Source organism: Mustelus asterias, chromosome 20 (assembly GCF_964213995.1).
Source record: "Mustelus asterias chromosome 20, sMusAst1.hap1.1, whole genome shotgun sequence".
Classification (NCBI taxonomy): Eukaryota; Metazoa; Chordata; class Chondrichthyes; order Carcharhiniformes; family Triakidae; genus Mustelus; species Mustelus asterias.
The window spans coordinates 16,947,070-16,960,093 of NC_135820.1; the positions used below are offsets into that span (position 1 = coordinate 16,947,070).

The 13,024-nt window shown below is 46.7% G+C and overlaps 1 protein-coding gene across 1 annotated transcript in view; it reads right to left on the reverse strand.

Moving 5' to 3' along the window:
- The window catches only part of LOC144508231 (piezo-type mechanosensitive ion channel component 2), a 206,009-nt gene that overhangs the window by 23,859 nt on the left and 169,126 nt on the right, over window positions 1-13,024 (reverse strand). Inside the window, exons 42-44 of the mRNA XM_078236045.1 lie at window positions 11,004-11,151; window positions 4,017-4,231; window positions 1,960-2,118 (exon numbers count right to left, since the gene is read on the reverse strand). Of these exons, the coding sequence (XP_078092171.1) occupies window positions 1,960-2,118; window positions 4,017-4,231; window positions 11,004-11,151 (522 nt within the window). The remainder of the gene's footprint in view (window positions 1-1,959; window positions 2,119-4,016; window positions 4,232-11,003; window positions 11,152-13,024) is intronic.

A 13,024-nucleotide genomic window follows, 5' to 3' on the forward strand; every position in this document is an offset into this window, starting at 1 on the left:
TCTGGGCAAGGATACGAAGGCTTTAGAGTGGGTTCATAAGTTCATAAGATATAGGAGCAGAATCAGGCCACTTGGCCCATCGAGTCTGCTCCGCCATTCGATCATGGCTGATCTGCTCCTCATCCCCATTTTCTTGCCTTCCCTCCATAATCCTTCAACCCATTACCAATTAAAAATCTGTCTAACACCTCCTTAAATTTACTCACTGTCCCAGCACCCACCGCACTTTGGGGTAGTGAATTCCACAGATTCACAACCCTTTGGGAGATGTAGTTTCTCCTCAACTCTGTTTTAAATTTGCTACCCTTTATCCTAAGACTGTAACCTCCCCTCCTAGAATGCCCCACAAGAGGAATCATAGATCATAGGAAGCATCTGCTCCACGTCTACTTTATCCATGCCTTTTATCATCTTGTATACCTGGTGCAGAAAAGTTGAAAGAGAATGGTCCCAGGAATGAGGTACTTCAGTTATGAGGATAGATTGGGAAGCTGGAATCTCCTTAGAGAAGGTAAGATTAAGAGGATATTTAATAGCGATGTTTAACTGATGACGAGTCTGGACAGAATAGATCAGGAGAAACTCTTCCTGTCGGCAGAATGGTTGAGAAACAGAGGACACTGATTTAAGGTGATTGACAATAGAAGCCATGGCAACTTCAGCAAAAGCACCTTACACAGCAAGCAGTTAGGATCTGGAATGTCCTCCCTGAGAGTGTGATGGAGACTGATCTAATCACTGGCTTTCAAAGGGAAATTGGAAAGGCAGCTGAAGAGAATAGACATCTTTGCAGGGCTACAGGGAAATGGGAAGGGGAGTGAGATTAGCAGAGTGTCTCTTCCAGAGTGCTGGCATTCACACGATGGGCTGAATAACCTCCTTCTGTGCTGTAACCATTCTGTAATTCTATGAGTTTCACACTCTTAATTGTCCTTTGAAGCGGCTTAAATGAGCTCCACAGTTGTACCCAACCATGAGTGGGCAATAAATGTTGTCATGCCCCAGAGAATGATTTTGTTGTAATTTATTGAGTTATGCAATGGTGCCGTGGGGCAAAGAGTATAGCCTATTGTGTTGAAGTATGAGTAAAGGATCGAGGGAATGTCCTTCTATGTGAAAGTGATGGAGAGTGTGGGTGTCAGCCCATTAATAACCAGGCGTACAGAATACAATTTCTCAACATCTCGGATTTTCTGTTCCAGGATGATAACCGATGGGCAACTTACCCCAAACACATCAGTGCTTCAGTGCCCTAGAGGGTTTGCTTTGGCATTCAGCTTTGGCTGGTATTATAGAATCATAGTGCGACACAGCATGGAAACAGGCCCTTCGGCCCAACTGGTCCATGCCAACCATGGTGCCCTCCCAGTTGGTCCAGGTTGCCCACGTTTGGCGCTAATCATTTCCTATCCATGTAATTATCCAAATGCTTTTTAAATGTTGCTATTGTACCTGATTCAACCACTTTCTCATTCCATATACACACCACCCTCTGTGTGAAGAAGTTGCCCCTCGGGTCCCTTTTAAATCTTTCCCCTTTCACCATAAACCTATGCCCTCTAGTTTCCAATTCCCCTTCCTTGGGAAACAGACTATGTGTGTTCATCCTATCTATGCCCCTCATGATTTTACACATCACAATAAGGTCACCCCTCATTCTCCTAAAATGATCTCTCACATTGTTAGTGTATGTTGGGGCATAGCCCTTTTAAGTGAACGGGTCAGGTGACCTGGGCATATAGGGTGAGCTGGATGTGAACTACCCTGAGTGGACAGTCAACATTTGGAGTGTGGAGCGAGTAGACTGAATAAAAGATCGGTGTTCCCTGACTCCTGGCTGTGGAGTAGTTATTGAGGAGGTGCCTCAGTGCTCAGAGATTTAACACTCATCAGGTAGAATAAGTTTGTTACCGCTCAGTGTCTACCTCCGCCATATTACCTGGCTGCCCCTTTACTTACGCTTGAAAGAGGAAAAGGTTGATGTAGTTGTAGCCCTTGGTTAAGAAGTTGCCAAGCACTCTGTTTGGATAGCCACATTTGATCTGATAGGCTGACAAGCCGAAGTAGATACACTTAACAAAGTACCACAGCTGGGCAACTGGGTTCTGGTTGAACCTCCTGCAGTTAGAAATGACACAAAAATGACACAAAAAGAAGTGATTTCACATTCAGTACACTCACCAAGCCTCACTTTCCTTGTCATAGAAACATAGAATCCCTACACTACGGAAGAGGCCATTCGACCCATTGAGTCTGCACCAACTCTCTGACTAGAGTATCTTACACAGGCCCTTTCCCGCCTTATTCCCGTAACTCCACACATTTACCATGGCCAATCCATCCAATCTACACATCTTGGGAAACTAAGGGGCAATTTAGCATGGCCAATCCACCTAACCTGCACATCTTTGGAGTGTGAGAGGAAACCGGAGCGCCCGGAGAAAACCCATGCAGACACAGGGAGAATGTGCAGACTCCACACAGACAGTGACCCAAGGCCCAAATTGAACCTGGCTTCCTGGCACCATGAGGCAGCAGTGCTAACCACTGTGCCAGCGTGCCGCCTTATGTCATATACTTGCCTCAAATATCCTAGAAAAGGGGACACACCTTGATGGATAAATACTTATGGAGTGTTTGTAGTGGATTGCCATCAAATCTCAGCCAGGAGGCATTACCACCACATCTCGGTTTAGGAGGCGTGACCCCTGGACCTTGGTCAAAGATGGGGACATTGCCGGACCTCAGCGAGGGAGAGGTCATTGCCGGACTTCACCAGAGATGGAGGTCACCACTGCGCCTTGGTCATGGAGGAGCCACCACTGGAGCTCGGCTAGCGAGAGGACACCGTCAGTGAGAGGTCACCGTCGGACCTGGTATAGGGGAGAGGTCACCGTCGGACCTGGGACAGAGGAGAGGTCACCGTCGGACCTGGGACAGGGGAGAGGTCACTGCTGGATCTGGACGGGGAGAGGTCACTGCCGGACCTGGGACAGGGGAGAGGTCACTGCTGGATCTGGACGGGGAGAGGTCACTGCCGGACCTGGGACAGGGGAGAGGTCACTGCTGGACCTGGACAGGGGAAAGGTCACTGGCAGACTTGGGACAGGGGAGAGGTCACTGCCGGACCTCGGACAGGGGAGAGGTCACTGCTTGACCTGGGGCAGGGGAGAGGTCACTGCTGAATCTCGGTTAGCATGGAGTCATTACTGGACCATGCTGTTACCTGCTTGTACTTGAAACAGACCTCCTGCCCTCTGACCCACAAAAAAGAGTGTTGCAGGGTCATCAGAATGAGAATTGAAAAAAATAACTAAATCTGAGGCTAACATAGTAAGGAAAAGAAATAAAGAAAACCAAACAAAGCCTCTCGGTTGAATAGTTACCAACTTTGGGCCTACTACAGGAGGAAAGCCTGCAGTGAGTTCCCCTTCCACAAACCCTACTTAGGCCTCACTTAGGCCTATTCTATCACTGAGTTATGCCATGCACTGTGTTACTTGCGCTGACCGTCTAATGACAATTCCATAGAACATAGAAACCCTACAGTGCAGAAGGAGGCCATTCGGCCCATCGAGTCTGCACCGACCACAATCCCACCCAGGCCCGACCCCCACATATTTACCCGCTAATCCCTCTAACCTACGCATCTCAGGACTCTAAGGGGCAATTTTTAACCTGGCCAATCAACCTAACCTGCACATCTTTGGACTGTGGGAGGAAACCGGAGCACCCGGAGGAAACCCACGCAGACACGAGGAGAATGTGCAAACTCCACACAGACAGTGACCCGAGCCAGGAATCGAACCCAGGACCCTGGAGCTGTGAAGCAGCAGTGCTAACCACTGTGCTACCGTGCCGCCCCTTTGACAATTCCTTTGACTATTCCACACTTAATAGGACATGCCTCCCCTAAATCCTAGTGCAAACATATACAAGAGAAAAGCAACATCGTTCTTTAACCAGATACTACGGGTCAGGTATTTATAATGGTGCTTTGTAATAGTCTACATCACCTTTCAGTCACCCCAGGGAGGACGAAGAACATCCAGAAGTGAATCCCGAGGACCATGACAACCTGAAAGACAATCTTGCCCATGACTGTCTTCCTGAGGTAGAGGGCACGGTCAATCACCATGGTGGCAAACTGAACCAGCACCATCACAAGGAACACTTGAGGCACCTGATCCTCAGAGATGGATTCCGTGATGTCAGCCACAGCTGTGTGTTTCTGTAGAAGCAAAAGGTTGACACAACAGTCAGCGAGGATCTTTTTAAACAATTCTAGTCATGGGTACAGGCATGCTCGCTAGGCCTGATAGCCTGAGTGCAGAGGGGAATTGTAAAGCACTAATACAGCTCATTCTATAATTAATATTGAAGAAAGCTGGGTGGGTGACGGTCATATCTAACTGCTGTGGTCGCTCCTGTAGAGGTGAAAATGAATGGAGGAGAATGGCTATACACACATGCGCTGGGGGAGACAGGAGCAGCGACATTACTGGCAGAGTGATATTCCAGGCAAACGAACACCGAGCTGTAACACGCTTAAGTAGTAACATCACATTAGGAAGACATAATTAACCCAATAAAGATACAGTGTGCCCTAGCTCTATCAGACATTCATCAAGCTTGCTTCAGCAAATGTGAGCAGTCAAGCTGATCCACTTATGGGACTCTGAGTCTATTGTTGGTGAGTAATTATCAATCTCCTGGGCACTATACGTTATGGATTCATCAAAGCTTTGACCTCATTCTTTTTCCTGGTCTTCAAATTCGTACTGCGCAGGATTAAATGACTATTCTTTAAAGTCAACAATTAGAACAGGATTACTTTCATCCAATACTTGACTGCATGAAAATAATCATCTGACAGAAGTGGTCAAGGTTTTTTATGAATGACACGGTGTCCATTTTCATCCACCACTCAGAAGCAAGTACATTGCGGCTATGAGCGGCACAACGGCACAGTGGTTAGCACTGCTTCCTCACAGCATCAGAGACTCCAGGTTCGATTCTGGCCTTGGGTCACTGTCTGTGTGGAGTTTGTACGTTCGCCCCGTATCTGCGTGGGTGCTCCAGTTTCCTCCCACAGTCAAAAGATGTGCGGGTTAGGTTGATTGGCCATGCTAAATTGACCCTAAATTGACCCAGGGGATTAGCAGGGTAAATATGTGGGTTACGGGAATAGGGGCTGGGTGGGATTGTACTCGGTGCAGACTTGATGGGCCAAATGGCCTCCTTCTGCATTGGAGGGATTCTATAATTCTATGATAATCTGGAGCAGGGTTCATGCCAATGTGATTGTAACATTTACGTCTTTCTGCATTCTCGATACTCGATACTTTCAGCTACTTTCTTAAATGAATATTAGCTCATCACAGTCTCAAGAACATCTCCAGTAGTCCTCAAGCCTAGAACACTGCGTACAACCCTACAGTGCAGAAAGAGGCCTTTTGGCCCAACCAGTCTGCACCAACTCCCTGACAGAATGTCTTATCCAGGCCCTCTCCCCCACCCTATCTCTGTACATTCACCATGGGTAACCCATCTAATCTACATATCTTTAGACACTAAGGGGCAATTTATAATGGTCAGTCCACCTAGCCTACATATCTTTGGACTGTGGAGGAAAACATTCTCCCATGCAGACATGAGGAGGACGTGCAAACTCCACACGGACAGTCACCCAAGGCTGGAATTGAACCCAGGTTCCTGGCGTTGTGAGACAGCAGTGCTAACCACTGTGCCACCATGATTTCCTGATAGAGAGTTCAGGATAATGAATATAAAATTGTTCTGTAAATTGGATTGACTTTAAGTCAGAGTATTGCAGTCAAGATTCAAGTTAGATAATGGGTAATTTCATCCAGCAAATAAACTGTGTTTTTGTTTTGTACGAGTATCAAAGGATATGAATGAAAGGTGGGTAAACAAAGTTGAGGTACAGATCAACCGCGATGTTGATTGGCAGAAGATAAGAACATAAGAACATAAGAAATAGGAGAAGGAGTAGGCCATCTAGCCCCTCGAGCCTGCCCCGCCATTCAATAAGATCATGGCTGATCTGAAGTGAATCAGTTCCACTTACCCGCCTGCTCCCCATAACCCTTAATTCCCTTACCGATCAGAAATCCATCTATCCGTGACTTAAACATATTCAACGAGGTAGCCTCCACCACTTCAGTGGGCAGAGAATTCCAGAGGTTCACCACCCTCTGAGAGAAGATGTTCCTCCTCAATTCTGTCCTAAACTGAACCCCCCTTTATTTTGAGGCTGTGCCCTCTAGTTCTGGTTTCCTTTCTAAGTGGAAAGAATCTCTCCACTTGTACCCTATCCAGCCCCTTCATTATCTTATATGCCTCTATAAGATCACCCCTCAGCCTTCTAAACTCCAACGTGTACAAACCTAATCTGCTCAATCTCTCCTCATAATCTACACCCCTCATCTCCGGTATCAACCTGGTGAATCTGATGTCAGTTTCTTGTGTAAACATTGTATTCTGATGGGTAATCAGAGGGAGCGAGAACACTAAAAGACCTCATTCTACCTCTGCCATCATATTAGGTAAACACAGTAAGAAGTTTCACAACACCAGGTTAAAGTCCAACATGTCCAGGGCGGCACGGTAGCACAGTGGTTAGCACTGCTGCTTCACAGCTCCAGGGTCCCGGGTTCGATTCCCGGCTCGGGTCACTGTCTGTGTGGAGTTTGCACATTCTCCTCGTGTCTGCGTGGGTTTCCTTCGGGTGCTCCGGTTTCCTTCCACAGTCCAAAGATGTGCGGGTTAGGTTGATTGGCCAGGTTAAAAATTGCCCCTTAGAGTCCTGAGATGCGTACATTAGCGGGTAAAATATGTGGGGGTAGGGCCTGGGTGGGATTGTGGTCGGTGCAGACTCGATGGGCCAAATGGCCTCCTTCTGCACTGTAGGGTTTCTATGATTTCTATGATTTCTATGTTTATTTGGTAGCAAAAGCCACTAGCTTTCGGAGCGCTCGCTGCTCCTTCGTCAGGTGAGTGGGAATTCTGTTCACAAACAGGGCATATAAAGACACAAACTCAATTTACAAAATAATGGTTGGAATGCGAGTCTTTACAGGTAATCAAGTCTTAAAGGTACAGACAATGTGAGTGGAGAGAGCGTTAAGCACAGGTTAAAGAGATGTGTATTGTCTCCAGACAGGACAGTTAGTGAGATTTTGCAAGCCCAGGCAAGTCGTGGGGGTTTCAGATAGTGTGACATGAACCCAAGATCCCGGTTGAGGCCGTCCTCATGTGTGCGGAACTTGGCTATCAGTCTCTGCTCAGCGACTCTGTGCTGTCGTGTGTCATGAAGGCCACCTTGGAGAACCGCCTTGGAGTACCGCAAGCCCACGGATAACCTCACGATGCTCCACTTCTCCAGCTTCCACCCTAAACACGCTAAAGAAGCCATCGTCTATGGACAAGCCCTCCGTCTACACAGGATCTGCTCAGATGAGGAGGATCGCAACAGACACCTCCAGACGCTGAAAGATGCCCTCATAAGAACAGGATATGGCCTTGACTCATCGATCGACAGTTCCGACGCGCCACAGCGAAAAAACCACATCGACCTCCTCAGAAGACAAACACGGGACACAGCGGACAGAGTACCCTTCGTCGTCCAGTACTTCCCCGGAGCGGAGAAGCTACGACATCTTCTCCGGAGCCAACAACATGTCATTGATGAAGACGAACATCTCGCCAAGGCCACTCCCACACCCCTACATCTTGCCTTCAAACAACCACACAACCTCAAACAGACCATTGTCCGCAGCAAACTACCCAGCCTTCAGGAGAACAGTGACCACGACACCACACAACCCTGCCACAGCAACCTCTGCAAGACGTGTTGGATCATCGACACAGATGCCATCATCTCACGTGAGAACACCATCCACCAGGTACACGGTACATACTCTTGCAACTCGGCCAACATTGTCTACCTGATACACTGCAGGAAAGGATGTCCTGAGGCATGGTACATTGGGGAGACCATGCAGACGCTACGACAACGGATGAATGAACACTGCTCGACAATCACCAGGCAAGAGTGTTCTCTTCCTGTTGGGGAACACTTCAGCGGTCACGGGCATTCAGCCTCTGATCTTCAGGTAAGCGTTCTCCAAGGCGGCCTTCATGACACACGACAGCGCAGAGTCGCTGAGCAGAGACTGATAGCCAAGTTCTGCACACATGACGGCGGCCTCAACCGGGATCTTGGGTTCATGTCACACTATCTGTAACTCCCACGACTTGCCTAGGCTTGCAAAATCTCACTAATTGTCCTGTCTGGAGACAATACACATCTCTTTAACCTGTGCTTAATGCTCTCTCCACTCACATTGTCTGTACCTTTGAGACTTGATTACCTGTAAAGACTCGCATTCCAACCATTATTTTGTAAATTGAGTTTGTGTCTTTATATGCCCTGTTTGTGAACAGAACTCCCACTCACCTGACGAAGGAGCAGCGAGCGCTCCGAAAGCTAGTGGCTTTTGCTACCAAATAAACAAGTTGGACTTTAACCTGGTGTTGTGAGACTTCTTACTGTGTTTACCCTAGTCCAACACCAGCATCTCCACATCATCATCTTAGGTTAGGCAGGGGATGGAGTAAGGAAGTGGGGGGAGCCTGTAACTCCCCAGGCGTGGGTGGAATACCTCAGTGATCTGATACAGAAAAAATGTCTCAGTTCTTTGAGTCCTCAGTAGAATATCACTTCATCAGGCAAGTAGGATAACCCACTCATGAGTGGTCCATATAACATTAGCAAGGAGGTTTAAAAAAAGTTTAAAAGTTTATTAGTGTCACAAGTAGGCTTACATTAATACTGCAATAAAGTTACTGTGAAAATCCCTTAGTCGCCACACTCCGGCGCCTGTTCAGGTACACTGAGGGAGAATTTAGCATGGCCAACGCACCTAACCAGCACGTCTTTCAGACTGTGGGAGGAAACCGGTGCACCCGGAGGAACCCCATGCAGACACGGAGAGAACGTGCAAATTCCGCACAGACCGTGACCCGAGCCGGGAATCGAACCCTGGCCCCTGGCGCTGTGAGGCAGCAGTGCTAACCACTGTGCCGTCCGGGTAGCCGTTAAGTCAGCACAGGAATGAATTTTACAACTCGCTTCTCCCTCTACCCCACCAGCGTATTTGAACGTAAATAACTAAATCAGGTGGCTAGCACGCTGCCTTCCTTTCAATCCCCGAACTGTCCCCTATAGTATGTAGGGTAGGTTAAGGGTCAAGCAGCCTGTTATTCATCTGTGGGCCACGGGTGTCGCTGGCTGGGCCAGCATTTATTGTCCATCCCTAGTTGCCCAAGGGCAGTTGAGAGCCAACCATATTGCTGTGGCTCTGGAGTCACATGTAGGCCAGACCAGGTAAGGATGGCAGATTTCCTTCCCTAATGGACATTAATGAACCAGATGGGTTTTCCGACAATAAATAATGGTTTCACGGTCATCATTAAATTCTTAATTTTGGATATCTTTTATTGAATTCAAATTCCACCACTGGCCATGGCGGGATTCAAACCTGAGGGTCCCCAGAACATGAGCTGAGTTTGTGGACTAATAGTCTAGTGATAATACCACTAAACCATTGCCAACTCTTCTCCCTTAGGCCTATTGAGGCCCTTTAGTTGGCAGTTAAAGGCAAAAGAAAGACTTCATTCTACCTCTGTCATCATAATAGGTTAGTGGGAATTCTGTTCACAAACAGAACTTATAAGACACAGACTCAATTTACATGAATAATGGTTGGAATGCGAATACTTACAACTAATCCAGTCTTTAAGAAACAAAACAATGGGAGTGGAGAGAGCATCAAGACAGGCTAAAAAGATGTGTATTGTCTCCAGACAAGACAGCCAGTGAAACTCTGCAGGTCCACGCAACTGTGGGAGTTACAAATAGTGTGACATAAATTCTGATTCTAGGATCGCATGATAAAGACTCAGGAGGGGTTTATTGGGTTTATGTCACACTATTTCACATAAATATTTCTGCTTTTTTCCTCCTGAGTCTTTATCATGCGATCCTAGAATCAGAATTTATGTCACACTATTTGTAACTCCCACAGTTGCGTGGACCTGCAGAGTTTCACTGGCTGTCTTGTCTGGAGACAATACACATCTTTTTAGCCTGTCTTGATGCTCTCTCCACTCCCATTGTTTTGTTTCTTAAAGACTGGATTAGTTGTAAGTATTCGCATTCCAACCATTATTCATGTAAATTGAGTCTGTGTCTTATAAGTTCTGTTTGTGAACAGAATTCCCACTCACCTGAAGAAGGGGCTCAGAGCCTCGAAAGCTTGTGTGGCTTTTGCTACCAAATAAACCTGTTGGACTTTAACCTGGTGTTGTTAAACTTCTTACTGTGTTTACCCCAGTCCAACGCCGGCATCTCCACATCATCATAATAGGTTAGGCAGAGGATGGAGAAAGGAGAGGGAGGGGGCAGCCTGGAACTTTAACAGCTCGGACTAAAAGGTGGAAAGGAATGGGAGGGGTGGGGGGGCTACCTCCTCTGGGGAGGGAGGGTCCCCTGTATCCATGGGGAGGCATCCTGCTCAAAATGGTAACTCCTCTTCCTGCCTCCCTTCTCTCCTCTAAATAACAGCAAGTTGGAGATAAGTAAACAGTGACTAGGCTAGATACTTTGCTTTAGTTAAATACGTTTAGAAATGATCATTTTCCTCGGGTTGGTTACTGTCACTTGTTTAATCGATGTGACCCCAAAGGAGTACTGTTGATTGGTTGAAGAAACTGAAATATTTGAATTCAAGGTTACATTGGGCCAAGACTGGTTTGGATATAATGGTCTTTATAACTCCAGTTCCTGGATCATGCCCAAATGTGTCCCAGAGACATCAGTAGGGCCACCTCTCAGAGTGTAGCGCACAGCGCAGCAACAAGAGATGCACAAATTTGCGCCGATAAGTTTGGCTGTAAGTGCAGACTCCCATACTTACTCCAAATGCCCAAAATCCAAATATGGTGATGATGAAGTTAATGACGTCTATCAGGAACATTAGTGCGTAGACATCACACACGGCATTGTACTCAGGATGGATGATGTTGTAGAAGAACTGTCTAATCGGCAGGTAGATTTGAAGAGCTCTGAAGGATATAAGGACACAAGGCAATCATTAAATGCTTCACATAAATGGCTATCCTTTGACAGAGATTATACCATGTTCACGTTATTCATATCACTGAGATGATTCATTTTATGCTGCAAATAGGCTATGATGGAACTCATTAGGCCATAACCAGAGTAATGTGAACACTTCTGGTCACCACACTATAGGACATGCTGAATTTCCTTAGCCTCCTGAGAAAGTAGAGGCGTTGGTAGACTGTCTTAACTATAGCGTCGGCGTAGAAGGACGAGGACAGGTTGTTGGTGATCTGGACACATAGAAACTTGAAGCTCTCGACCAATTCCACTTCATCCCTGTTGATGTGGACAGGGGCATGTCCTCCACTGCACTTCTTTCTGAACCACAAAGCCCAATATCCTGTCCATCTTTCGTACACAATATCAGATTCTTCCAGGAGCACATACAGCTTCTTTTGAACATCCATAGTGAATCATAGAAACATAGAAGATAGGAGCAGGAGGAGGCTATTCGGCCCTTCAAGACTGCTCCATCATTCATTACGATCATGGGCTGATCGTCCAACTCAATCGCCTAATCCTGCTTTCTCCTCATAACCTTTGATCCCATTTGCCTCAAGTGCGATATCCAGCCACTTTTTGAATACATTCAATGTTTTGGCATCAACTACTTCCTGTGGTAATGAATTCCACAGGCTCATCACTCTTTGGGCGAAGAAACGTCTCCTCACCTCCGTCCTAAATGGTCTACCCCAAATCCTCAGATTGTGACCCCTGGTTCTGGACACTCTCACCATCGGGAACATCCTTCCTGCAACAACCCTGTCTAGTCCTGTTAGAATTTTATAAGTCTCTATAAGATTCCCCCCTCATTCATCTGAACTCCAGCAAAAACAATCCTAACCTTGTCAATCTCTCCTCATACATCAGTCCCGCCATCCCCGGAATCAGCCTGGTAAACCTTCGCTGCACTCCCTCGAGAGCAAGAACATCATTCCTCAGAAAAGGAGACCAAAACTGCACACAATATTTGAAGTGTGGCCTCACCAAGGCCCTGTATAGTTGCAGCAAAACATCCCTGCTCCTGAATCAGTCGATGAAGACTCAACGCTCATCTTCCAGTCTTCCTCATTCCTTTCCAGGATCTCAGAACTGTGGAACTTCTCAACTCTCTCTCCCTGCTCCTAATCTTACAAAGGGCATTGCCTGAGAGTATGTGCAGCATTCAAAACAGAATTAGACAGTTTGCTGGAAAGGAGGAATGTGCAGAGTTATGGGGAGAAGGTGGGGGAACGGCAGTAGGTGAATTGCTCATTCAAAAGGCCAGCGCAGAACCAATGGGCTGAATGGCCTCCTTCTGCACTGTAACAGTTCTGTGATTCTGTGAAGATGCTTCCACAGTTGTACCTCAGAGGAATATTGTGTACAAGTCTGGGCGCCAAAATTCAGGGGGAATGTGAGCACATTGGAGAGCGCAGAAGAGGTTTAGAAAGCCACAGCACAAACAGGCCCTTCGGCCCACAAGAATGGTTCCAGGGATGAGAAACTTCAATTGTGAGGGTAGATTGGAGAGGTTGGGAAGGCTAAGAGAAGATTTGATAGAGATGTTTAAAATCATGATGGGACTGGAGAGAGTAGGTAGGGAGAAACTGTTCCCACTCATAAAAGGATCAAGAACGAGAGGCGACAGACTGTCATAACTGTTGAATCTTCTCCTATTTCGCTCATCCTGTTCTTTCATTCATCCAGGATTCTCAACTTCAATAGATTTTTTTATTGAGCTATTCACTCTTGGCCATCGTTTAGAAGACATGTTAATTCAGTTACATCAATAATCACTGCAGAATCCAGCTGGAAAAACTTCCACTTTTT